We start from the raw sequence: 27,994 nt of genomic DNA on the forward strand, positions 1-27,994 counted from the left end.
CCACAAGGGCGAGGGTAAGAATTGATTTCAGGATCTCTTGGAAGCTCTAATCACTTGAGCTATCCCTCACTCTCACGATGGTATATAATTTGTGAGACATAAATATTTTTTTTTGTTGCAACTAGAAAGAATTGGAGGTAATATAGAGTTTTTCTTTAAACAAAATACAAGTATATTTTTATAACTTAACATGTGCACGTGAACATATGAGAAACCATTTTGTAATTAGTGAATTCTTTTGGGTTAACATGAAGGCCGAAAATCTGAAACTTCTTTTGAAAGATTTTTACTAACCTAATTTCAGACAGATTTTGTTAAATACAGTTAACATTACACACACGTTCGCCAAAACTCAAAAGAAAGAAAATGCGCATTGGTCACTCTGATAAAAACGGGGATAATATTTAATTTCCCCCAAAATATCCTGATTTTCTTTGGTCATTGCAGTATGGTTTATGACCAAGAATTTGATATTTACTTGGGTGCTCTTTCTTCAGCACCAGTACAAACTTCAAAGTGTTGACTTTTCTGGGTTTTAATAGCAATTGAAGGACAGGTGAAAATTGTTTCATTTCATTTTTATTTTTTATACTGTAATATTCTATGACCCTTTTACCTAATTTTTTGTGGGTATTAATTTCTGCTAATTAAGATTTTTTCTTTTAAAATATAATTTATGTGCAGGTAATTGGAAAATGGGGTTGTCCAAGTTTTCATGGGTTAGTGGGATTGCAATTGTGTTTCTTCAGCTGGTTACTGGTAGTTTTGGTTGGGGACAACATGGTCATTATGTTACTTGCAAAATTGCTGAGGTAAAACTAAGGTAGATTTTGTTTTATTCTTGAGAATTGATTTATTTATTTATTTTGCTTTTTTTTTTTTTTTTTTTTTTTTCCAAAAAGAATTGATTTTTGAGTAATGATTGATGAATTAATGTTGATTTACAAATACTTTAATTTTATCTAAGTATTGGTTAGTTCTGATGGTAGAGTACTAAGAGTTGTAAACTGTGCAGCATGGTTTATTATTGTTTAATATAATGATGCACCTAAGGTAAGATAGATGAGTTTGTTGATGGTTTATTATTGTTATGTGGGGTGTTGTGTTATGACTCCTTTAGTGAGAACTTAAAATTTTCGGACGGTAGATTAAGGTGCTGGATCAAGGCTTTGCTTCTGAATTGATGATTTTTCTAGCTTGGATTATTGTTGTGCCCAAGTGCCATACTTTGCTTGGCTACTAAGGTTCGAGTAAATAGAAGTGGTTAAGAATGCAGATTGATCACTCTGACTATAATAGGCATGTGATTTGGCTGGATGATCCCCTGGGTGATTATATTTTGGTGTTGGCAATTCAAAGTTTATAAGTATACTTAGTTTACATAAAAAATATTCCTGTTTTACATCCTTCACATTTTTGTGGCAAAGAAAAACCCAGCACAATTGTTGACCGGTTTGAAATATTGTAGTGTTAGAACCCAGCACAGGATACTTAATATGGCTCAGCTCCACTTAAGAGATTTCTGCAATAATAATGTACTTCTTTCAGATAGCATGGGTCTCAGTTTTATTTGCCGTATGTTTAAGCTCTGCAGAGTAGCTGAGTTGATTTGTCAATTGTTCTATACCTCTTCTTTTCTATGCTTTAGCTATTGTCATGCAACTTTGTATCAAAATTCGAAGGCTTTGATTAGTTTGACGCAGATTACATCAAAAGGAATAATATTCTATGTTTTATATGGGTTCCACCTTTTGCTTGACCAGCCAAGAATTGAAATCCGTTCAAGTGAAATATTAAGTTGCTACATGCTATATATTGATCAATTTGAACAATTCTCCTCCTGTCGCTGCTAAGTACGATTTAATTTCTTTGAAACTCATTTGATTCCAAGAGGTGACATCTCTGGATTAGATTATCCCTTCCTCAGTTCCTCTCATGTCCAGATTTTTTTACAGCCTGTCATACTGCTCATTGTTGTCTCTTCTCGGAGGTTGGAGCACTCATTTTCTTTCTTGTCACATAAAACCCATTAAAAATAAATAAGGAATGAAAAGCAAGGAAAAGGATTATTTTCTCATGTGAATATTCATATTTCAGGGATATCTTACAGAAAATGCCATGGCTGTTGTAAAAGAACTGCTCCCAAAGTCCGCTGAAGGAGAACTAGCAGCTGTCTGCTCCTGGGCTGATTTATTTGCAGTTCGCTCCCACTATTACTGGAGCCGTGCATTGCATTTTGTTGATACACCTGATTTCAGGTGTAATTATGACTACACCAGTAAGTTGATTGCCGGATCTCATCTTCACTCTGCATAATTGCCTATCTTTCACAATCTAAATTAGTGCAAAAACTTGATTGAAGATACGTGACATTTGGCCAATTTAAGCCCTCCGAATTGAAAATATGTTTCGAATACTTGTTTCCTGAATCCTGATCAAGTTGGCTTGACACTGGCTGTAACATGTGTATTTACATGTTTTTTCTACCTTGCTGTGTTTCCTATATTTGTTTACTCTTACAATGTTTGGATTGTATTCTGCAGGAGACTGCCATGATTCTTCTGGACGCAAGAATAGATGCGTGACTGGGGCGACCTACAATTATACATTGCAATTAATGTCAGCATGCCATAACTCAGCTTCTAAATCTAGATGTATGAGTACCAAATTCTTCTCGTTTTAGCTCTGTCTGTGATGCTGAGAACTGATAATTTACTAAATACAGATAACTTGACTGAGGCTCTCATGTTTCTGTCACATTTTGTTGGTGATGTTCACCAGGTTAGTGCTCTTCCTTGTTAAATAGGCTTTGTAGCAGTGAAGTCCTAGATTTCATATAGTGATGCAGAATATAACATTGAAAAACTCTGCACAATATATACTTATATATGTATTTCTTAGTCAAGTGATCTGCAGGACTAAATTTTATGCTTAAGATAGAAAAGTGTTACTATCAAGTGCTCTTATTCAAGTTTTTGGTTGTGGTTTCATTTTAGCATTTGAATGTAAATTTGTTTATTCTGAGTTTTTTTTTTATTTTTTTTTATTTGAGTTTTACAGTGCTTATTGTCAAGCTGAGCTTTCAAGTCATTTTTTTTTGACAAGCTGACATAGGAAGAAGGGTTTTTGGCAATATTTTTCCTACTGGAAATGAATTCTTCTTCATGTGTCTAAGCTGTCTCTTATTTCCATTATCTTTTTTACCTAATAGTTGTCACAGATGTGTGTGTATTGAACGATTTCCTGAATCTATTCACTTATTACTGTATCTATGTAAAACAAGCAGTTATTTGGGTTTGTCCTGTGCAGCCTCTGCATTGTGGTTTCCTTGGCGATCTAGGAGGGAACAGAATTCATCTTCATTGGTATCGCAGGAAGGCAAATTTGCACCATGTATGTTTTCTGTGTCCCACGATTCCCATCTCCTTTTATGGATTATGAATTCAGTGAATGACTTTAAGATTGAAGCCAATCAATTTTTAAAATACATAATGAGGCGGACATGAGATTTCCTTTCATTTGGCTAAATTACATGGATTGATGAATATATGTGTACTGATGACAGAAAAGATTACTGTAGTGTGCTGTCTGCACAGAAAGTAATTAACATGTAATATTAATATCTCACACCCTCACACCAGGAAATGTTAATCATTATGGTTGTGTTAAACTAGTAAGGTGACTACTAATTCAGCGGTATAGAATCATACTGAATAAAATTGTGCAGGGTTTATCTGGTTTATGTTCTTTCGAGTTTCAGGCGTTTTTATTTTTTTTTTTATTTTTTTTATTTTTTTACATCTTAAACTGCCGGTGTTTGTTTCAGGTGTGGGATACAGAAATCATTGATACTGCCTTGAAGAGGTTCTATGGTTCAGATCTGAACATCATGATAGAATCCATGCAGAAAAATATAACGGTAAATTTTCTTTTATTGAATGTTGTCTTACAATAACTTTCATTGCATGATAAAATTTCTTAAACATAGATTCCATTTTCTGCAAAGATTCAAATTGTGTATGCTTACGTATCTTACCAACTTTTGGATTCCTGCTAATTTACTAGTCTTCAAGTCCATCAACATGCTCAAAATCTTGTAGAACTATCATTCAGCAAGATAATTTGTGTCTATACAATATCTTGGGTCATGTTCCATGTAAATTCTCCTCGAGAGAATGGAAAAACAACAAAATGCTGCTATCTGTCTTCTCTTTTATCAGTATCTGCAGTTTCACTAACTTATTCTTGCTTTCTACCTCCCATTAACATTTCTATTCTTTCCATTTGGATATTTTAGGAGGATTGGTCTAACTATGTTGAGTCGTGGGAAGAATGTGATGCAAACTGCACAGTTTGTCCAAATCCGTAAGTATGCTCATTGGAAATCTTCTTAAACATTGTTTGTCATCTGGAATTGGCCATTTGGGACTTTAGTGCAATTCATGTAGTATTTTTGTTCTGCAAAGCTCAAGAAATTCTGTTCTCATGAAAGCAGAAGGCGACAAGAACCATCAATACTGTAGTTGCCAATAGTATGGCTATAAAAGACAACAGTCTCTTGTAATTTTAAAGATTTATAACGGAATGCCCTTCTGCAGGTATGCATCTGAGAGCGTTAAACTTGCTTGCAAATATGCATACAGGAATGCCACACCAGGAAGTGTATTGGGAGGTGAGTATTACAAAATTATGTGCTTCATTGTCTCTTGACTAGCAAGACTATTAGATTGCATACTGCTGGTGTGAGGCAAGACTAATGAACATTTACAGCCACAAATTGACATTCTGAAAGGAATAAGTCCCTCATACGTCACAACACAGTGGAATCCATTGTTCTTTCTGTATTTACAAATGGGAATTAAGCATTTAATACAAGTACTGCATGAGATTTTGAACAGGGAAACCCTTATAAAAATTGAAGGTCAGAACAAAACATAGAGTGTGATCTGATTAAGCTACGCAGATTAATCTCTAGAACCCTTTTCAAATTAGCTTCTTTTGGTTATCTTGCTTTCTCAGTAGATTGATCCTTTCTTCTATGCTGATTATTAGCCTTTTTATCTCAATACATCTATACTGGAGAATGGAGGTCTATGTTCTAGTATGTTCTAGTGAGTGTCTCACGATACATAGGAATCAAAGTAAATGTCTGAAGCTGAAGCACCCTGATTGCAATTTAGTCTAGCCTCCTCCTCTCATCTCACCCCCTGCGCCTCCTACTGTTACTTAACCTTTTAGTCTTGAATAAGTATTGTAGACTGCCTGATTCACAATTCTGCTTTGTTAATTGCTTACTGCTTCTTGATTTAGTAGTATACACTGCGTGAATGTTGGGATAATCATGTTGTGGGAATGTGAACTAGAGATGGAATTTATAATCATTTAGTAGTCACACAAAGAATGTTTCATTTTGTTTTCTTTATCTAATTAGATTTCTGATGTCTTTATTTTGTGTCATAGACGAATACTTCCTCACTCGGCTACCCATAGTGGAAAGGAGGCTGGCTCAAGGCGGAATTCGCTTGGCAGCTACTCTCAACCGTATATTCAACAGCTCTTGCGGGCTGATCTCTAATGTGGGAAAAGGAGAGCAAGGAGTCAGTTTTGCATGAGACTGCATCGTTCAATTCTTATTTGAAAACGACTCACACATATTGGAGAAGACCATATCATCATTCTTCATTGCTGTACATATTGAGGTAATCTACGGAGAAGTTACTGGATCATGTATATATTGAAAATTTGAAATGTGTGTACGAAGAAAATTGTAATATTATTCATTCAAATACTGATGAATTCAGTGAACGTATTGCTTATTGTAAAGTACTTTAGTTGCATTTGTTCAGATATCAAGCATTATGTACAATACAAATCAATAAAGAAACATCATTTGAGTCATTTTATTTTTCCTTCCAATTGTTAAGTTGATAGCCTTGTTTGACAATTGGTTTTTCCCTTTTATTTTTATTTTTTATTTTTATTTAAAAAAAAAAATAAAAATACTACCTCCGTTTCATATTATTTGCAACGATTAGACATTTTTCCTCTTTACTTTATGTTAAATCGTTGCAAATAATATAGAGGTAGTATAATTATTGTTGGCTTTTAATTAATCATGTAGTCACACGACTTTTGTTTCGAGAAGTCTTTTCAATTAGTAACCAATACAAAAATTTGAGCAACAATTTCACAGACAACGAAAAAGTTGGTTACAAGTTCTTCAGAGGTTAAGGAAATGTGATTATTCAGATCAATGTTGGACAAGATGATACTCTCTCCATTCCACAATGACATTCTTGTTAGAAATCTTTTGACTTTTAAAAATAACGGTGAATCTTCTGTTAGTTTTGTAATCCCTCTTGTCTTCTCTTATTCATTCAAATATGTATTTATAAGAATTACAACTTACTAGAATAGTCTTGGGAAATATCTAGATACTACAACTTACTAGACTAGGGAAATATCTAGATAATACAACTTACTAGAATAGTCTTGGGAAAACTCTACATAAATATATATACAACGAATACAGAAATGTCCATTAAGGACTAGAATAATCTAGAACGAACAGAGACATAATCACAGTCTCTATCACGCCCCCGCAGTCAAAGCGGGAGGAGGACGGACGCAAAGATTGTGACGAAAATCTAGAAACAACTGGCGAGGAAGACCCTTCGTAAAAATGTCCGCATACTGATAAGATGATGGAACATGTAGGACTCGGACATGACCCAAAGCCACTTTTTCACGTACGAAATGAATATCCATCTCAATGTGTTTGGTACGCTGGTGATTTATTGGATTGGTAGATAAATATACTGCAGACACATTGTCGCAAAAAACCAAGGTGGCCCGTTGGATTGGGCAATGCAACTCGAGAAGAAGGTTTCGAAGCCAGCAAGACTCAGCAACAACGTTGGCAACCCCCCGGTACTCTGCCTCTGCACTGGATCTAGATAAAGTGGCTTGTCTCTTTGTGGACCAAGAAATGAGATTGTCCCCCAGGAATACATAATAACCCGATGTTGAGCGACGAGTGTCCGGGCAACCACCCCAATCAGCGTCCGTATAGGCAACAAGCTGATTAGCTTTGGATAGGAAAAGATGCAGTCCATGATCAGAAGTACCCTTTACGTACCTAATTATGCGTTTCAAGGCATTAAAGTGAGGTTCTCTCGGATCATGCATGAAAAGACATATTTGTTGGACAGCATATGCAATGTCTGGTCGGGTGAAGGTAAGATATTGAAGTGCCCCTGCTAGACTTCTGTACAAAGACGGATCTGCAATCGGATGCCCGATAGTTGCACTGAGTTTTGATCTAATGTCAACAGGGAGTAGCAGCAGGTTTGCAGTTGTCCATGTTAGCCCTGTGAATAATTTCTTCGGCATACTTTTTCTGACAAAGGAACATGCTATGTGGAGAACAAGTGACAGAAATTCCCAGAAAATAACTCAGCTGACCAAGATCCGTCATTGAAAATTCAGATTTAAGCAGAGCAATAATGATATTTTTCAAATACTCTGATGAGGCAGTGAGGACAATGTCATCCACATATAGTAATAAATAGGCTGACATATTACCTTGACGGAGAATAAACAAAGATGAGTCACTCTTGCTACAAACAAAACCGATCTGGGAAAGATAAGTTGCAAACCGCTGGTACCAAGCTCTAGGAGCTTGTTTTAAACCATACAGAGATTTTCGAAGACGACACACATGAGTAGGAGCATTTGGGTTAACAAAACCCGGTGGCTGATGCATAGAAACAGTCTCTTGTAAATCACCATGCAAAAATGCATTTTTTTACATCTAACTGGTGAATGGGCCAGTTATAACTCAAGGCAACACTGAGAACAGTTCGAATAGTAGCTGGTTTAATAACTGGACTGAAAGTCTCATCACAATCCACCCCGACCTCTTGTGATATTCCATTAACAACTAATCTGGCTTTATACCTCTCAAGTTCACCATTGTCCTTGAATTTATGCTTATATAACCACATGCAACGAATGATATTAACCCCATCCGGTTTGGGAACAAGATCCCAAGTATGTTGTTTAGTAAGAGCATTAAATTCCTCATGCATAGCCGCATTCCAATTCGGGTCAAGCAGGGTCGATTTTGGATTTTTGGGTAAAGGAGAGATTGATTGTACTGATAGGTTGAAATGTGTTTTAGGCTTGAAAATCCCGTGTTTGGCGCGAGTTTGCATTTGAGGAGATGTGGGGAGTAATGGTTGAGTTTGTGGGCTAGACGGTGATGAGGGTGAGGAAGTTGGAGTTTAGGCTTGTGGGGAAGGCGACCCAGACAGGGTAGTAGAAGCTGAAGGCCCAGACGGGCTTGTGGTGCATTGTGGAATTGTGTCGTTGTGTGAGTTGGGCTGAGATGGAGAGTTTGTGGGTTGATCCAAGAATTGAGAGACTGCAAGGGGCAAAGAATCATCAAGAAAGGAATATTCCGTTTCCCAAAATTGTTGAATATTAGAAAATGGGAAAATATTTTCTACAAAAGTGACATGGCGAGATATTAGCATTTTGTTTTTAGAAATATCGTAGCATAAATAGCCTCGATGATTAGAAGGGTATCCTAGGAAAATGCACGGTGTAGACCTAGGAGCTAATTTATGAGGGGCTGTGGAAGAAAGGTTTGGAAAACACAAACACCCGAAGATTCTAAGGTGTTCATATGTGGGAGTACGTCGAAAAAGAATTTCGATAGGACTTTTATTTTGTATAGTGGTTGAGGGAAGAATGTTAAGAACATGGGTTGCGACTGTAAGAGCGTAAACCCAGAAGGAAGGTGGGAGAGAGGCATGGAAAAGAAGAGGACATACCATATTGTTAATTGTGCGTATCATACGCTCGGCTTTGCCGTTTTGAGACGATGTGTTTGGACACGAGAATCGGAAGCGTAAGCCATGGTCCGCACAAAATTTGTGAAATGGGGTGTTGTCAAATTCTCGATTGTCGGTTTGAAAAGTTTTAAGTCTTTCTCAAATTAAGTGTTCACATAAGCTCGAAATTCAAGAAAAATATGAAAAACTTGAGATTTAAACTTAAGAAGATATACCCAAGTGAAATGCGAAAAATCATCAAGTAGTACTAAGTAATAATTATGACCCAACTTGCTAGTAATGGGTGAAGTCCATAGATCTGCATGAATTATATCAAAGGGAGAAAAGGTAACCGATACAGAGGATTGAAAAGGTAGTTTTGTAATCCCTCTTGTCTTCTCTTATTCATTCAAATATGTATTTATAAGAATTACAACTTACTAGAATAGTCTTGGGAAATATCTAAATACTACAACTTACTAGACTAGGGAAATATCTAGATAATACAACTTACTAGAATAGTCTTGGGAAAACTCTACATAAATATACATACAACGAATACAGAAATGTCCATTAAGGACTAGAATAATCTAGAACGAACGGAGACATAATCATAGTCTCTATTATCTTCTAACTTTGTCTCAATCTAAAAGAACAAATATAGTCATATGGGTTTTAGTTTGATTCGTCTTGGTGAGTACATTATTAATATCTAATTTTAAATTTTTTGCTAGTGTGATATTAAAGATATTTGAGGTCAAAAATTTGCAAAAACTTGTATCGATTTACGACGTAAACAGGAACATCTTATACAGAGGGACTACAAAATTATCTATACGATCATATAATATGACTTAGCTAGCTTATTACTACACGCATATCTTGTTCTTGTTCCATACGTTATTAAGCTTATATTCAAGTTTTCTTAGCTCATCGACTCTTAGACTCCCATAATTCTGAGTCGCACATGAATGAACATAAAAAGCGTTATCTATTATTACCTTAAAATAAATTAATTAGTAGGAAAAGATGCTGTTATAATAGATAGAATATGCTTAATTCGCTTGTACAAAGTCATAACTTATTAGTTACTCAAGGATTCAAAATGGTTGATAAATGAGACTTGTACTCAATGTTAACAACTATATGACATGTATCCATATATAATACTGGTCTGCCAACCCATAACACATAGGCTTACTTGTGTGTTGCTTTCATTTAGAGAGTCATTAGTTGCAAGATTGAGCTGAGATTAAATTAAGTGGTTTCATGTTGAATAAGTATAGAGGTTTTTCAATGTCGCGCTCAACGTGTTTTGTTTCTTGTCTAGTTTATTGCTTGATCTTGATTGCTGGTGTTCAAGCATGGAGCAAAGAGGGTCACACCATCACCTGCAAAATGGCTCAGGTTAGCTACTACGTACTCTTTTTTCGTGGTGTGTTACTCCGTTTTTGTTCATTCACTCTTGAAAAACACGAGGTCTAGTACGTATAAGAGACGGCCTTATAGAAACTTTGCATTATAATTAAATAGATTTAGGGATGAAGTTTATATGTTCGTTCCTTTTGTTTTAAATCAATCTAGCTCTAATTATCGGTTGCCTTAGCTTCACATACTTAGGGTAAACTAAACTAAGCTAGCACTTTTACCACATATAGCGAAATCTAGTTATTATTTTACTTCTAAAGTTATTAGCCATATATAGTATTTGGATGTTGTTACCTTGTCTTTCAAAATATATACAGAGTATATGCAATGATATCAGATTATGATCTTATTACTCATTAGTTCTTTCATTGGAAATTATTGTAGCATAGTATATCATGTTGATCCCCTAACCTATTATATATATTGGTATTAGGGTGCTGCTTTGTATTCCTTTGTTCACTGTTATTGTTGATAGTCTTAAGTCATGTTACTATCTTAAGTCTTAAAATTAAATCTAGGAAGCAAATTTTCGAATAAGTATTGATAACACCACTGCGCGTTGGCAATTTGTCGCATACAAGCTGTTTCGGTTGAAAACAATGGGACCTTGCCGAAGGTCCGCTGAAATGGAGAAGACTGGATTCGGTCCAAGTTGTGTTGGGCCGAAGGTTTCCTGCACAGTGAACACACGTAAACTAGCCTCGGGGGTGTTTCCGAGGAAGGCCCCTCCGATGCTAAAGTCAGTACAATGTGTAAAAGGAAGACACTATGCAAGAGAGTTTGTAGCTTGAGGCTTTTGTGGAATATTTCTGAATGCAAGAATGAGCATATCACTCAGAATCTCCTTGAATGTGTCAATATGATGGCTTTTATACCTCATCATACATGGTGAGGTTGGGCCTTAGCCCAATTGGCATGCTTTGTGGGCTGACCTTTGACTTTTGTGCAATTGGAGGGTTGAACCTTGACCTTGGGCTTTTAATTGGATCATTTAGTGCTTAGGCCCAATTTTGACTAAATTGGACCCAAACAACTTGCCCCCCAGACCCGATTTGGAAGGATGACGGGTCGGGTTTGATTTAATTCAGAAAAGGAGGGAAGTAAATGATTTAATTGATCCAAAAATTTGAATTTAAACCGTAATTAATGAGATAACAACGGTTAATGATTGCGGAAGTTGGACGGATAATGGGCAGTTTAATCACAAGATCATGTGTTTAATGGCTACTTAGTGGGTATTTAAGAGAAATTAAAGCACAGACTCTTCGTATCCCGTACCTGGAGATATAAACAGAGGCGCGTCATTCTCCTCACTTATTCACCAACAGAAACCCAGAATTCTTCGAGAGAGAAACCAAGAACCCGCATCAAAACTTCGCAAATTCCCCGAGCATTGAGCTTAGAAACTGAGACTTGCCACTACGAACTCGTAAATCGGCAACTTTCGCTTCAGATTAAGGTAAATTCCTTTGATTTCAGTTTATTTTTCTTCGAATTCGAACTCCTTCCCCTTTTCTTTCGACTTTTCTCTTCGAAATAATCCATGGCAAGAGGAGTTAGAGGTAGAGCCCGTGCTCCAAGAAGAGCAAGGCCGATTCCCGATCCTAGGAACAGGATTGGGACCTGGAATGGTCAAAGGCCGGAGTCTGACCCTGCTGAAGGGATTAGGGCGACTCCCCTTTCCTCGGCTCCGCCTCAAAGAACGGATGAGCCGAGCGCTTCTGGACGGGATGATGAAGTTCCCGCTGTCCTTTGGGATATCCTCCCTGGGTTTTCAGAATGGGAGAATGCCGAAGTCGTTTCGGCCATGATAAAGAACCGCCCCTACTCATGGTGGGTAGAGAACGCCGATCAATATCGATTTGCCGAGCAAATTGAGTTGCATTACGGCATTTTTGAAGCTGATGGATATTGGTGCCGAATGCCCTCAGCATCCGATAGAATCCATCGTCCACCCCCGGGGTATGTGGGGGTGTACACGAGACAGCTTCAGTACGGGCTGAGGTTCCCTTTGGACGTTTTCGTCCGAGACTTGCTGATCCATTACAACATTTCCCTATGTTAGCTAACCCCCACCAGCATCCGAAGGGTGATGACATACTTATGGGTCTGCAAGTTCTTCAAGTACGTGCCGAACCTGCACTGCTTCAGAAAGCTCCATCGGCTAGTGCCAAATATTCAAAGTGGGCACGGAAGCCATGTATCTGGTTGGTACCGGATTGAGTCCCGGCCCCAATACTTGACCATGTGGCCAAATGACTCTTCAGACAAGGACTGGAGAGGTCAATGGATTTGGGTTAGGGCACCCACAGATCCGGGCCACCCTTGCGTCTTCAGCGCTCCCCGGTACTTAGCTGAGCCTGATCCCGAAATGGGAAGTCTAGGTCCCCCCGCAGATAACGGGGCGGATCCGAACCTGGATCAACAACATATCTTCGGCAAGCTGCCGAACCCGGGGGGGAGTGGTCGAATGCAGCATATCCCGGAGACTTGGCTCCCCGATACGCATTACGTTTTCCAAGAGAACATGCTAGCAGCTGTTGGCCTCAGCCGAAAGTTTAAGGATGGTAAGCTTCTTCGGCTGGGGCCGAGGCTTTTTAACTACCTCTTTTTCTTCTCTCGCTTTGCTTTTTTTATGCTGTGCCGATATATCTGAGCTAAACTTTCCCCTTTCCTTTTTTCAGAGCGGGACGAGACCAACGTTGGCATTAACTACGCTCGTCTTGGTGTTAACCGAGAGCGAGTTGTAACTGAACGGGCCCCGTCTATCACTGAGCCGAGGCATAGGGAAGTTCATCTGGACTCTTCCCACTTCCAAATTGAGGCTGTTGCTCTGTATCAGAGGCAGAAGCCTTGGTGGAAGAAGAGAGACCCTTGGTTTCAGCTGCTGAACGAAGAAGCTGAAGCTGCCCGCACAGCCGAAGAGGTTGCACGGGTACTCGAGGCTTGCGAAGGAGGAGAAGGGTCCTCCAGAGCTGCTGAAGCCGAAGCTGCAGCTAGAGCAGCTGAAGAAGACGAGGCTTTGCTGAAGACCTCGGTGAGCTTTCAGACAACTTTTTCTTCTTCTTTTTTTTTTTTTTTTTTTTTTTTTTTTTTTTTTTTTTTACTCACATTCTTCTTCCCCCCTGTCTGTTACAGTCTGAAGAGAGTAACAGACACAGAGAAGGCAAAGCTCCTGTTCTTCCCGAAGACCAAATACAAGAGTCTTCAGACTCAGATATGGACGAGCAGCCCCTTCTGAAAAGGCGCCGAAGGATGGCCATCATCGGCCCTCATGACTTTCAGCAGAGGCCGATGACCATCGGCGTCGCAATAAGGGAACCTGAGGAAGGCAATGGATCGCCGAGGGTTCCCCAGCCAACACCCCAATCTCCTCAAAAGACCCCTCCGCCACCTCCTGAGATGGAGGTGGATCAGAGAACTCCCGAACCTAAGGGAGGGGTCCAAGAAGAAATGAAGAAGAGTGCTGATGAGCACGAAAATAAGGATGCCGTGATGTCCAGCGCTGAGGGCTTCACGGCAGACATCGCAAGAGAGGTTGAGGCTTTCGTCCTCACCCCTGAAGAAGAGGAGGTCATAGTAATTGACTCCTCTGAGAAGGATGATGCTGAGACAACCAAAGCTAATCAAGCTCCATCGTCATCCTTCCCTTCTTTCCAGACTCTGCATTCTGGAGAAATGGGTTTCTCGGCCCCCCGAATTCCAATCCCAGACCACATCTGGGACCTCATATGGGGTCAAAACCGAGAAGGAGCTGCAGCCTACTTCGGCAATTTTGCTGGCATGTCCGAAGTAGACAGGGCAAGGATCTGGTCGCTGAAGGCCACTGCTGGGATGGGCGAATCCAGCAGATCAGTTCCTGACCCAGCCAGGTCTAACCAACTGCTGATGATGCAGGTAATTTTCCTTCATTTCCTCCGAAATTCAGCTCTTTATATATATATATATTTTTTTTATATTTATTTATTTTTGTCTTCCTGTTTTCAGTTCGTGCACAATCAGACTCTCACTGTAGAGCTGATAGATACCCTACAAGATAGGGTAGACGCTGCCGAGCACGACAAAAAGGTAGCCGAAGAGGAGTTAAAGCTTGCTAAGCTGAAGCAAGCAGCAGCTGAAGAGAAGCAGCAGAAGGGTGAAGAATATGAGAAAAAAGCTGCTGAAGCCTTCAAAACCTTCTGCGATGCTATGGAGAAGGAAGTTTTTCCCCCACTGATGGAAGGGGAAAAATTCCTCCAGGAGCATATGGGAGTGGACGTGTCCAAATTCAAGGCTGCTGTTGAGAGCCGAATTCAAGAAGGAACTGCTGCACAAGCTGAAGTGCAGCAGCGTCTAGAGGCTCTTGAAGCCAGCCGAATGGCTGCTGAAGAGTTGCTCCTGGCCAAAGACGTCCAACTCTCAGAGGCTGCTGCTGCTGCTGAAGCCCAAAGAGCTAAATTCCAAGAGGCTGAGGATCAATTGCTGATCCAGAAAGTTGAAGTGGCCCAGGCTCAGACAAAGGCTTTCCAAATTCAGCAAGAGCTGAATGAGCTGAAAGGTTCCTCCTCCAAAGTCGCTGATGAGCTGAAGAAATCCAAGGAAGACTTGGAGGAGACCCAGAAGAAGCTGGCTGATGCTGAGGCTTTACTCAAAGTCCGTGTTTATACCCAAGAGGAATATGAGATGGGTTTCAGAAACGGATTCCGAGTATGCCGAAGAGTCTGCCTTCATGCTGAGCCGAAGCTGGACTGGTCTAAATGTGCTGAGTGGGTCCAGAATCCCGAAGACCCTCACATGAAGTATGCAACTCCAGCCGAAGCTGAAATTCTTAAGGCTGAGGAAGCCGAAGAGGAAGCTGAAAGACTGGAGTTGGAAGCTGAGCAGAGGGAAAGGGAGGCTCGGCAAAGTGCAAAGCCCGCTTCTTCTGCTGCTGGGGCTGAGGCCACCATGGGGCTCAACGCTGATCAGTCTGATCCTCAGGCTGAAGCATAGGAACTCGGGCAGTCGTCTTCAGAATCTTGCGGTTCATCATGTGCTTAACTTTAGACTTGCCGCTTTCTGAGTTTTTTGCCTTGTTTTTTGCTTCAGCTTGCCTTGTCGTACAACAGTTTTATTTTTTTGCTTATGTACGTATTTCGGCAGCTGTTATTTTCCGCTTGTGGGCGGCTGCCGATACTGAATTATTGAACTTGTAGCTCAATTTTTGAGCATGAAATATTAATCTAATGCTCTTTTCTTCAGTTGCTTTATTTTGATGCTCTTTTCTTCAGTTGCTTTATTTTGATGCTCTTTTCTTCAGTTGCTTTATTTTTGAATGCTTTACTGTTTCTTTTCTTCAACTCTGCCGAACATAGTTGCACTGAGTGCTTCTTGCCCCCCCAGAAATTGAAGTATGACTTCAGTTGAATAAGCAATTTCTGCACTTCTTCAAAATGGGTATCCGAAACACAGGGCCAACTGAAGGCAATGCTTCTGGGATACAAGTCTTACTGAAGATTGACTGTCTGAAAGTTGGATATCCGAAACACAGGGCCAACTGAAGGCAATGCTTGGGATATTAGCTTTCTGGGACTAACCTCTTTAGAACAAGTCTTACTGAAGTTTGACTTCAGCTGAAAGACCAGCGTTCTTAAAGAAGACGCATATCCGAAACACAGGGCCAACTGAAGGCAATGTTTCGAATAATGGCTTTCTGGGATACAAGGCTCAGTTAAGGCAATATCCAAAATTGTCCATGGACTAATGTCTTTGGAGAACAGGTCTTACTGAAGTTTGACTTCAGCTGAAAGACCAGTGTTCTTTAAAAAGACGAGTTTTGTAAGCCATCTGAAACCCAGTTACCCGAAGGCGAAGGTTTCAGACGAGGCTGATTTAAAAATTTTCAACTGTTGCTGTTATCCTTGATTTTCTGTCTATCTTTGAAAAATGGATACCCGAAACACAGGGCCAACTTAAGGCAATGTTTCGGATAATGGCTCTCTGGGATACAAGGCTCAGTTAAGGCAATATCCCAGAATTGTCCATGGACTCATGTCTTTGGAGAACAAGTCTTACTGAAGTTTGACTTCAGCTGAAAGACCAGTGTTCTTTAAAAAGACGAGTTTTGTCAGCAATCTGAAACCCAGTTACCCGAAGGCGAAGGTTTCAGACGAGGCTGAATAAAAAACCCTTAAAGAGTAGATAGAACAAAGAAAATTTTAAAAGGATAAAAAGTTGTAAATATTTATATAAATGGCGGCTCCAAGGCCTTTCATTAGTTCAAAATGTACTTACAAAGATTGTTCTGCCCCGAAGGGTTTACACATGATATTTTTTCAGTACATCAGCGTTCCAGTGATTTTTCAACTCAGTTCCATCCAACTGCCGAAGTCGGTATGTCCCTGGCTGAAGCTCATCATAAATTTCATAAGGTCCCTCCCATGTAGCTGAGAGTTTCCCATGGATTCGGCCTTTCTGAACTGCAGCAGCATTCCGAAGGACAAGATCTCCAATTTTGAGAGGCCTTGCATGGACCCTTCGGTTATAAAATTTGCTGACTCTCTGCTTATAGGCCGCCATTTTATCTCGAGCTGAGTCTCTTACTTCGTCGAGGAAATCGAGAGATTCCCTCATCAGTCGCTCATTCTCAGCCGAGAAATGGTGCACTCGAAGGCTCTCCGAGCCAATTTCCACTGGAAGGACGGCTTCGGCACCATACACCAGTTCAAAAGGTGAGTGGCCCGTTGCCTCTTTTTCAGTTGTCCGAAGGGACCAAAGGGTTCCAGGGAGCTCCTCTAGCCATTTGGACTTTTGATCTTCCACCCTCTTCTTGAGGGCACTTAAGATCTGTTTATTTGCTGCTTCGGCTTGTCCGTTACTCTGCGGGTGGCATACTGCTGAATATGCCAGTTTTATGCCGAACTGATCTGTATATCGCTTCAGCGGTAAGTTGTCAAATTGCCTCCCATGATCGAAGACAAATACTCTCGGGATGCCAAAGCGAGTGATGATATTCTGCCAGATAAATTTTCTGACAGTTTTCTCTGTAATGTTCGAGGCTGCTTCGGCCTCGATCCATTTACTGAAGTAGTCGACACCAACTATCAGCCATTTTTTCTGGTACACAGCCTCTGGAAATGGTCCCAGTATATCCAGTCCCCATTGGGCAAACGGGAGTGGATTAAGGATCGGCTGAAGATCCCTTGCTGGCTGATGGATAACTGGAGCATATTTTTGACATTTTTCGCATTTCCGAACCAGCTCCTTAGCATCTGCGATCATGGTGGGCCAGTAATATCCGGCCCTCAATGCCTTGTGGGCTAAGGTTCTTCCCCCAATGTGGTTCCCACAGATGCCGAGGTGAATCTCCCGTAGGATATAATCTGCATCTGTTGGTCCCACGCATTTCAGCAATGGGGCTGAGAAGGACTTTTTCAGAAGTTCCCCCTGAAGACAATGAACCTAGAGCTGGTTCTCTTCATTTTGGAGGCCAAAGCTTTATCCTCAGGAGTTTCTCCCCGAAGCTTGAAAGCTAAGATGGGTTCCATCCAACTAGGCTCTGGGTCAGCGCAGCACACTTCAGGTGCTTCGTCGACACTTCTCTCTCGACGCACTTCTACATATACAGACCTGTTCAGCTCGGTAAAAGATGAACTAGCAAGTTTGGAGAGTGCATCGGCTTGAGTATTCTGACCCCTTGGGATCAGCTGAACCTCAAAAGTTTTCAGCTCTGCAATGACTGATTTGATCTTGGCAAGATAAGCTATCATGGAGGGCTCTTTGGCCTCATAGCTGCCACTGATCTGATATGCAACTAGCTGGGAGTCTGTTTTTAAGCAGACATGATCGGCTTTCAAGGAGATGCATAATTGTAGGCCGGCGATTGCTGCCTCATATTCGGCTTCATTGTTCGAGGCCTTAAAAGAAAATTTTAGTGCATACTCAAAGGATTTGCCTTCGGGAGAAGTTATCACTACTCCTGCCCCCGAACCGTTTTCGGTGGAAGACCCATCCGTAAACACGGTCCAGACTTTCTTTTCACTGTCCAGCACTTCTTGGTATGAGCATTCGGCCAAGAAATCTGCCAGGGCTTGAGCCTTAATGGCAGCCCTCGGACGGTAGCTGATGCTGAATTCGGTGAGCTCAAAAGCCCACTTGGCTAGCCTACCGGATTTTTCAACCTTGCCAAGAACTTTTTCCAACGGCTGATCAGTTAAGACCACTATCTGATGGCAATCAAAATAGGGCCTCAGCTTCCGAGCAGCTACTACTACCGCGAAAGCAACTTTCTCGAGTAGAGGATAGCGGGTCTCGGCATCCGTCAGTGTATGACTGACGAAATAGATCGGTTGTTGACTCTTACTCTCTTCCCTCAGCAATACTGCGCTGATGGTGGCCGGGCTAACGACCACATAAAGGTATAAAGTTTCTCCTTCAGCTGGGCTAGCCAGCGTTGGGAGTCGAGCCAGATGCTCCCGAAGCTGTTGAAAGGCGTCTTTTTGCTCTTCCTCCCAAACAAGCTCTTTTGTTTTCGGGAGTTTCAGGGCTTTGAAGAAGGGTAACCCCTTATCCGAAGCTCTGGAAATGAACCTCGAGAGGGCTGCCATTCTTCCGGTGAGCCGCTGAACATCCCGCTTCGTTTTCGGCTCAGGAAGGTCGAGCGCCGCTTTGACTTTAGAGGGATTGGCATCAATCCCCCTTTTGCTGAACATGAACCCCAGGAATTTCCCTGACTTCACGCCGAAGACACACTTCTTCGGATTCAGCTTCATTTGATGCTTTCTCAAGGTGGCGAAAGTTTCAGCCAGGTCCTTTACATGGTCCTCTAGTTTTCTGCTTTTGACGATTGAATCGTCAACATAGACTTCCATGTTTCGGCCCTTTTGATCGGCGAAAACTTGATCCACCAGCCTTTGATAGGTTGCCCCCGCATTTTTCAATCCGAAGGGCATCATTTTGTAATTATACACCCCAGCGTTCGTGACGAATGCTGTCTTGGCTCGATCGTCGGGGTGCATAAAGATCTGATGATACCCCGAGAATGCGTCCATGAAACTAAGCAAGGCATGGCCACTTGTCGAATCGACTAGCTGATCGATTCTTGGCAAGGGATAGAAATCCTTTGGACAAGCCTTATTTAGGTCCGTGAAGTCAACGCACATCCTCCAGGTACCATTGGGCTTCTGAACCATCACCACATTTGCCAGCCATTCCGGATATTGGCAAGGTTCAATGAACCCTGCCTCCAATAATTTTTTGACTTCGGCTGCGATGTCTCGGTTCTTATTGGCGGAGTAATTCCGCTTCTTTTGCTTAACTGGTCGACACGTTGGGTCAACATTAAGCTTATGGGAGATGAGGTCTGAACTTATCCCGGACATATCAGCTGCCGAGAAAGCAAACACATCTCTGTTATCCCGAAGGAGCTGAATAAGTTCACAACGGGTGTTAGGATCAAGGTCCATCCCGATTGTTACACATTTCTCAGCATCTCCTTCGGCCAACTCAACTGTTTCAGTCTGTTGGTCCATGTCCATTGCCGATGGACTGGACTCTTCAGAATCTGGTCTGCTGCCAATGTCAGCAGGTGTCCCAATCTTTGTGTTCTTCGGCTGGCTCTCTGAGTCTTGCGGCTCAGCTGAAGAGTCAACCTTTTCCCTTTCGGGACCTTTTTCTCTGGGCACGGATCCTTGGGCCGAAGCACTTAGGCCTTTCGGCTTTTTTGTGCTTGGCTCTCCTTCTTTTTCTTTCTCCTCCTCATCCTTGTCGTCATCTGGGCGACTACTGGATGGCTTGAGGTAGTTGCACCTTCGGGCGTCCTTTTGGTTGCCCTGTATCCTTTCGGGGAAGCCGGCGTCTGAGACGTAAATCATCAGCTGATGATAAGTTGAGACGACCCCTTGGATCTCGTGAATTATGGGTCTCCCCAAAATCACGTTGTACACTGAAGGAGCGTCGATGACCAAAAACTCAATCATGACGTTCCGGGCTGCCTCATCGCAACCGATGGTGACAGGAAGTGTCACCTTCCCATCTGGATAAGTTGAAGCCCCATTGAACCCGGATACCGGATAGGGTACCGGCGTAAGGTGCTTGGGCTTCAGCTTAATTTGATTGTAGGCCTTTCGGAACAGAATGTTTGCTCCGCTGCCACCGTCAACAAGGACCTTACTGACGTCGTGGTTGGCCACCGTGGCGATGATCACCAACGGATCCTCATGAGGGAACGTGATCCCCCGGCAGTCGGCGGCTGTGAACGTCATGTTCGGCACCGGCGACTGGGGAGATTGAATGTCAGCGTTGTTCACCTGGTGAGTCAAAGCTCTAAGGTGACGCTTGTGCTCCCTCCGAGAGTATATTCCTCCCGAGATAACATTGATCGGAGGGAATTTCCCCTCCGGTTTTTTACTGTTTTTCCGGGGGAAATCAAGGTCCTGCCGAGGGTCCTTTGCTGACCTCTCGGATTCTTTTTTCTCGCGGTGATCCGCGATGTATTTTTTCAAGTATCCCTTCCGGACCATGTCCTCTATCTGGTCCTTCAGTTGGATACACTCCTCAGTGTTGTGGCCCGAAGACTCGTGGAACTCACACCACTGATTTTTATTTTTTCGCTGATACTACTCTGGGAGTGGTCTCGACTTTCGGTAACTCTGCTCCTCCTTCGTCACACTGTAAATTTTGGCGCGTGGAAGAGAGAGCGGAGTGTAGGACTCGTATCTGCCTGTGTATGAGGCAAATCTGTCCTTCTTTAGGTCGTTGGCCAAAGATGGCTCCGGAGCCTTTGATTTTCCCTTTGTCTTATGGCCTTGGCCTTCAGACAAGGGTATTTGCCTCTGTTTCCCTCCCCCGGATTGAGGTTGGGTTTTTGCTTTATTCCATTCTTCGGCTCGGATGAACTTATCCGAAGCACTAAGAGCTTCCTCCAAGGTCTGCGGGGTATGCATGACCATGAAGTCTAGGAACTTTCCTGGCTGAAGGCCATTCTGCATTGCAAAAACAGCTAACCCCTGGTCCAGCTGGGAGACGCTTGATGACTCGTTACTGAAACGGGTCAGGTAGTCTCGGAGGCTTTCGGTTTCCCCCTGTTGCAGACTCATGAGCTCTGCGGTAGTCTTCTCTCGGCGGTTTGCCGTGGAAAACTTGCTCCTGAACTTGGAGGACAGATCATCCCAACCTGTTATGGAGCCTTGCCTTACTCCCTTGGAGATCCACGCTTGCGCGACCCCCTTGAGAGTGGTTGGGAAATATTTGCACCAAGTCGCCTCGGATCTGGGGCAAAGATGCATATGAGTCTCATACGAGGCCACGTGGTCCTTCGGATCCGTGGTCCCGTCATATGTGATATGCGACGGTATTTTAACCGTGGGTACGCTCTCTTCCAGTATCCATTGCTCGAATGGTGAACTAGCGGGTAGCATAACGGCCTTGCCCTTGATCCTGGCCGAAGGGACCGCGCTCCGCCCTCTTAGAGAGGTAGGAGTGGTTTTCGTCCCTGGCTGGGAAGTCCGGGCCTCGGCTGCAGGGAACGAGAGGCGACTACGCACGCTCGGTTCCTGGCCGCCGAGTCGGTCAAGGACGCTTCTGCGAACAGTCTCAGGTTCTCGGCGAGTAGATTCTGGCCGAGAAGCTGAGCTGCTGCTCTTATGCGCTTCTGGTCTTGAGGATGAGGATCCTTTAAATAATTGAGAGTTCTTTTTCCTCTGTTTTTCATTTTTCCAAGAATCCTCCTCCCAATCTTCCAGTTCCCGGAAGGAAGGAAGCTTCCCGCCGTCATGGTCTAACTTCCTCCGCTGATGCCGGGTATGCGGAGGAGTTCGATCACGAGGCGGTGGCATATTCTGTGCCCTCATTGCCTCCATGAGTACTGCCAGCGCTCTTGCCACCTCTTCCGAACTGGGCCCCGTCAAAGGGGTCCTCGGCCGAGTGTGGGAATGAGGTCGTGCAGCCGATGGTTGGCTTTGGGACACTGAATATGTCCTATGATCAGACTGACCCCTGCTAGACCGAGAGTGGTCCGGCCTATATTGAGAGTCATGCATTACGGGAGATAGGGAATCCTCCTTGTATGATCCTCCCCCCGAGCCGGCACCCTTGGGAGAGTTCCGGTCCGGCGAGGGCGATGGTGTAGGGGTTTTAGGCTTTTCGCCCGCTCCTTGACGGAGGCTTTTGCTCTTGCGGTTCTTAGCCATGGCTGCTAAGATAACTGCAAGATGATCTTGGTTAGGAATTTGGCTTAAAGATTTTTTAAAGTCTTCCCCACAGACGGCGCCAAATTGTTTCGGTTGAAAACAATGGGACCTTGCCGAAGGTCCGCTGAAATGGAGAAGACTGGATTCGGTCCAAGTTGTGTTGGGCCGAAGGTTTCCTGCACAGTGAACACACGTAAACTAGCCTCGGGGGTGTTTCCGAGGAAGGCCCCTCCGATGCTAAAGTCAGTACAATGTGTAAAAGGAAGACACTATGCAAGAGAGTTTGTAGCTTGAGGCTTTTGTGGAATATTTCTGAATGCAAGAATGAGCATATCACTCAGAATCTCCTTGAATGTGTCAATATGATGGCTTTTATACCTCATCATACATGGTGAGGTTGGGCCTTAGCCCAATTGGCATGCTTTGTGGGCTGACCTTTGACTTTTGTGCAATTGGAGGGTTGAACCTTGACCTTGGGCTTTTAATTGGATCATTTAGTGCTTAGGCCCAATTTTGACTAAATTGGACCCAAACACAAGCTAAGTGATATAACGCCAACAAATTAAATTTCTCTTGTACGACATTGAAGCTTACGTCGAATGTGGCTTGAGTCATTTTCCACCCTACCAACTTTGTGATGTGATGAACTTTTGTTGTCGTAATACTTAGAACTTGCTTGCCTTGTACTCAAAAAACAGTCTTGAGTTAAGCAGACTCCAAATGTTTGAAAACAGACAATCCAAGGAACTCAAAAAATAGTACATAGCTTCTATTAGGATGAAGTATAATTAAAGCAACTACATACACCAGGGAAAACAATTTAATTTACTATCTTTGGAAACTATCTATCAGCAAAATCCGGTTTATTTAATTTATTAATTTTAGTTGGATTATGATCACATATCAACCTTCCTTGTACGGATATATCTATCATTTAATTGCAAAGTCGTATATTATACATTAAATGTTGTGTACGTGTCACGTGTAGATGCTCCAAATGACCAATATCGATTGTTAATTTCTAATATATCTAGCCCACATTTAATTTAATGTATAACAAAATTGATTAATGGGAAGTTAAACTAAACAACATTTTGTAAATAACTGTGTTATGCAGGATCTGTTGGAACCAGAGGCACTAGATGCAGTGAAGAAATTATTACCAGACAATTTAAATGGTAACTTATCGGCGTTATGTGTGTGGCCAGACCAAGTAAGGCATTGGTACAAATACCGCTGGACTAGCCCTCTTCACTTCATTGATACTCCTGATGATTCTTGCTCTTTCAATTATAAACGTAAGCACTTGAAACAGTTACAAGTAGATTAGTTAGCTTCATCTCATCTTATAACATATAAGCGCGATTAGTTAGCTTCATCTCTCTTATAATATATATATATGGTTGGATTGATTTCCAGGGATTGTCATGATCAACATGGTGTGGAGGATATGTGTGTTGCTGGTGCTATTCAAAATTACACATCCCAACTTGAGCATTACTGCGAAGGAACTGCTGATCGGAGATGTAAGATCTTTTAATTTACGGTACTACTCGTTTATATTTGTTTTTTTTAGCGGAGGGAGTCCCAGTTTCTCTTCATGAGAAACACTTTTGTTCCTCATAATGGCATTTTGGAAAATAATATGATGTTTTTCACTGGTGGGGACCGCCTGTCAATTTTGGATGGACCTCATATATCTTGACACATACCCTATGAAAAACAAGAAACAAAACTTGTTAATCAATAGGAGAAACAAGAAATTTCCCCTTTTTAGCGGGCACATGTTAAGTACGATACTCACTTCGTATCAAGTTACTTTGAACACTTATTTCTGACATGGTATTACCTTAAAAAATGCAGATAATATGACTGAGGCATTGCTATTTCTGTCACACTTTATGGGCGATATTCATCAGGTATGTGATGATCGAAATTCTCACTACTCTCTCCAATTAAGTAGTTGTTTCGGGTGAAAACAATGGGACCTTGTCGAAGGTCCGTTGAAGTGGAGAAGACTAGATTCGATCCAAGTAATGTTGGGCCGAAGGTTTCCTGCACAATAAACACACATAAACTAGCCTCGGGGGTGTTGCCGAGGAAGACCCCTCTGATGCTAAAGTCAGTACAGTGTGTAGAAAGAGAACACTATGCAAGAGAATTAATTGCTTGAGGCTTTGCTTGAATGAATGTACAAATGTAATATTGATGGCTTTTATACCTTTGCATACATGGAGAAGTTGGGCCTTAGCCCAATTGGTTTGCCTTGAGGACTGATCTTTGACTTTAGCATAATTGGAGGGATGAACCTTGACCTTGGGCTTTTAATTGGATCATTTAATGCCTAGGCCCAATTGGACTAAATTGGACCCAAACAACTTGCCCCCCAGACCCGATTTAGAAGGATGACGGGTCGGGTTTGATTTAATCAGAAAAGGAGGGAAGTGAATGATTTAATTAATCCAAAAATTTGAATTTAAACCGTAATTAATGAGATAACAACAGTTAAGGCGGATAATTGTGGAAGTTGGACGGATAATGGGCAGTTTAATCGCAAGGTCGTGTGTTTAACGGTTACTTAGTGGGGTATTTAAGAGAAATTGAAACGCGGACTCCCCGTATTCCCATTTCTGGAGATATAATTAGAGGCGCGTCATCTCTCCTCACTTATTCACCAACACAAACCCAGAATTCTCGAGAGAACCCAAGAACCCGCATCAAAACTTTGCAAATTCCCCGAGCATTAAGCTTAGAAACTGAGACTCGCCACTACCAATTCGTAAATCGGCAACTTTCGCTTCAGATTAAGGTAAATTCCTTTGATTTTAGTTTATTTTTCTTCGAATTTGAACTCCTTCCCTTTTTTTCGACTTTTTTCTTCGAAATTATCAATGGCGAGAGGAGATAGGGGTAGAGCCCGTGCTCCAAGAAGAGCAAGGCCAATTCCCGATCCCAGGAACAGGATTGGGACCTGGAATGGACAAAGAGCAGAGTCTGACCCTGCTGAAGGGATTAGGGCGACTCCAATTTCCTCGGCTCCTCCTCAGAGAACGGAGGGGCCGAGCGCTTCTGGGCGGGACGATGAAGTTCCCGCTGTCCTTTGGGATATCCTTCCCGGGTTTTCAGAGTGGGAGGATGCCGAAGTAGCTTCGGCCATGATAAAGAACCGCCCCTACTCATGGTGGGTGGAGAATGCCGAACAGTATCGGTTTGCCGAACAAATTGAGTAGCATTACGACATCCTTGAAGCTGATGGGCATTGGTGCCGAAAGCCCGTGGCATCCGATAGAATCCATCGTCCACCCCCGGGGTATGTGGGGGTGTACACAAGACAACTTCAGTATGGGCTGAGGTTCCCTTTGGACGTATTCGTCCGAGACTTGCTGATCCATTACAATATTTCCCTATGTCAGCTACTCCTATTAGCATCCGAAGGGTGATGACATACTTATGGGTCTGCAAGTTCTTCAGGTATGTGCCGAACCTGCACTGCTTCAAAAAGCTTCATCGGCTAGTGCCAAATATTCAAAGTGGGCACGGAAGTCATGGTTCTGGGTGGTACCGGATTGAGTCTCGGCCCCAGTACCTAACCATGTGGCCGAACGACTCTTCAGACAAGGACTGGAGAGGTCAATGGATTTGGGTTAGGGCACCCACGGACCCGGGCCACCCTTGCGTCTTCAGCGCTCCCCGGTACCTTGCTGAGCCTGATCCCGACATGGGAAGTTTAGGTCCCCCCGCAGATAACGGCCCAGATCCAAACCTTAATCAACAGAATATCTTCGGCAAGCTGCCGAACCGGGGGGGCAGCGGCCGAATGCAGCATATCCCGGAGACTTGGCTCCCCGATACGCATTATGTTTTCCAAGAGAACATGCTAGCAGCTGTCGGCCTCCGAAAGTTTAAGGATGATAAGCTTCTTCGGCTGGGGCCGAGGCCTTTTAATTATCTCTGTTTCTCCTCTCACTTCGCTTTTTTATGCTGTTCCAACCTAACTGAACTGACCTTTCCCCTTTTCTTTTTCAGAGCGGGACGAGACCAACGTCGGCATTAACTACGCTCGTCTTGGCGTCAACCGAGAACGAGTTGTAACTGATCGGGCCCCCTCTATCACTGAACCGCGGCATAGAGAAGTTCATCTAGACTCTTCCCACTTCCAAATTGAGGCTGTTGCTCTGTATCAGAGGCAGAAGCCTTGGTGAAAGAAGAGAGATCCCTGGTTTCAGCTGCTGGAGGAAGAAGCTGAAGCTCCCCGTACGGCCGAAGAGGTTGCACGGGTTATTGAAGCTTGTGAAGGAGGAGAAGGGTCCTCCAGGGCTGCTGAAGAAGAAGCTGCAGCTAGGGCAGCTGAAGAAGACGAGGCTTTGCTGAAGACCTCGGTGAGCTTTCAGACTTATTATCTGTTTCTGTTTGTTGTTTTGTTGTTTTGTTTTTTTTTTATTTACTCACATTCTTCCTCCCCCCTTGTATTTTACAGTCTGAAGAGAGTAATAGACACAGAGAAGGGAAAGCCCTTGTTCGTCCCGAAGACCAGATACAAGAAGAGTCCTCAGACTCAGACATGGACGAGCAACCGCTTCAGAAAAGGCGCCGAAGAATGGCCATCATCGGCCCCCATGACTTTCAGCGGAGGCCGATGACCATCGGCGTCGAAATAAGGGAACCCGAGGAAGGCAATGGATCGCCGAGGGTTCCTCGGCCACCACCTCAATCACCTCCAAAGACCCCTCCGCCACCTCCCGAGATGGAGGTGGATCAGAAAACTCCTGAACCTAAGGGAGGGGTCCAAGAAGAAGTTCAAGAGAGTGCTGCTGAGCACAAGAATGAGGATGCCGTGATGCCCAGTGCTGAGGGTTTCACGGCAGACATTGCAAGAGAGGTTAAGGCCTTCGTCCTCACCCCTGAAGAAGAAGAGGTCATAATAATTGACTCTTCTGAGAAGGAGGATGCTGAGCCATCCAAAGTTAAAGAAGCTCCATCGTCATCCTTTCCTTCTTTCCAGACTCTGCAATCTGGAGAAATGGGTTTCTCGGCCCCCCGAATTCCAATCCCAGATCACATCTGGGACCTCATATGGGGTCAGAACCGAGAAGGTGCTGCAGCCTACTTCGGCGATTTTGCTGGCATGTCCGAAGTAGATAGGGCAAGAATCTGGTCGCTGAAGGCCACTGTTGGGATGGGCGAATCCAGCAGATCAGTTCCTGACCCAGCCAGGTCTAACCAACTGCTGATGATGCAGGTGATTTTCCTTGCCTTTATCTCCTTTAAAATTCAGCTCTTTACTTATCATTATTATTATTATTTTTTATTTTAACTTGTGCTCCTGTTTTCAGTTCGTGCACAATCAGACTCTCACTGTAGAGCTGATAGATACCCTACAAGATAGGGTAGACGCTGCCGAGCACGACAAAAAGGTAGCCGAAGAGGAGTTAAAGCTTGCTAAGCTGAAGCAAGCAGCAGCTGAAGAGAAGCAGCAGAAGGGTGAAGAATATGAGAAAAAAGCTGCTGAAGCCTTCAAAACCTTCTGCGATGCTATGGAGAAGGAAGTTTTTCCCCCACTGATGGAAGGGGAAAAATTCCTCC

General features: G+C 42.8%; 2 protein-coding genes across 3 annotated transcripts; both read left to right on the forward strand.

Moving 5' to 3' along the window:
* Window positions 1–30: 30 nt before the first annotated feature.
* On the forward strand, window positions 31–5,898 carry LOC110706825 (endonuclease 4-like). 2 transcript variants are annotated; one of them, XM_021884786.1, is made up of 10 exons: window positions 31–556; window positions 685–812; window positions 2,098–2,278; window positions 2,544–2,654; window positions 2,726–2,781; window positions 3,310–3,393; window positions 3,827–3,919; window positions 4,298–4,365; window positions 4,599–4,672; window positions 5,461–5,898. In XM_021884786.1, the coding sequence occupies exons 2-10, from the start codon at window positions 696–698 to the stop codon at window positions 5,610–5,612; spliced, it is 936 nt and encodes a 311-aa protein (XP_021740478.1). In that variant the 5' UTR covers window positions 31–556; window positions 685–695; the 3' UTR covers window positions 5,613–5,898. The 2 variants fall into 2 exon arrangements, with proteins under 2 accessions (XP_021740478.1, XP_021740479.1); XM_021884787.1 differs by lacking the exon at window positions 31–556 and having other exon boundaries at window positions 732–823.
* A 4,076-nt stretch (window positions 5,899–9,974) lies between these two features.
* LOC110706746 (endonuclease 1-like) lies at window positions 9,975–23,741 on the forward strand. The gene is made up of 2 exons (XM_021884702.1): window positions 9,975–10,244; window positions 23,529–23,741. Exons 1-2 carry the CDS (start codon window positions 10,107–10,109, stop codon window positions 23,739–23,741), a joined length of 351 nt encoding a protein of 116 aa, XP_021740394.1. The 5' UTR covers window positions 9,975–10,106.
* Window positions 23,742–27,994: the final 4,253 nt, after the last annotated feature.

This window comes from Chenopodium quinoa, unplaced genomic scaffold, assembly GCF_001683475.1.
Source record: "Chenopodium quinoa cultivar QQ74 unplaced genomic scaffold, ASM168347v1, whole genome shotgun sequence".
Classification (NCBI taxonomy): Eukaryota; Viridiplantae; Streptophyta; class Magnoliopsida; order Caryophyllales; family Amaranthaceae; genus Chenopodium; species Chenopodium quinoa.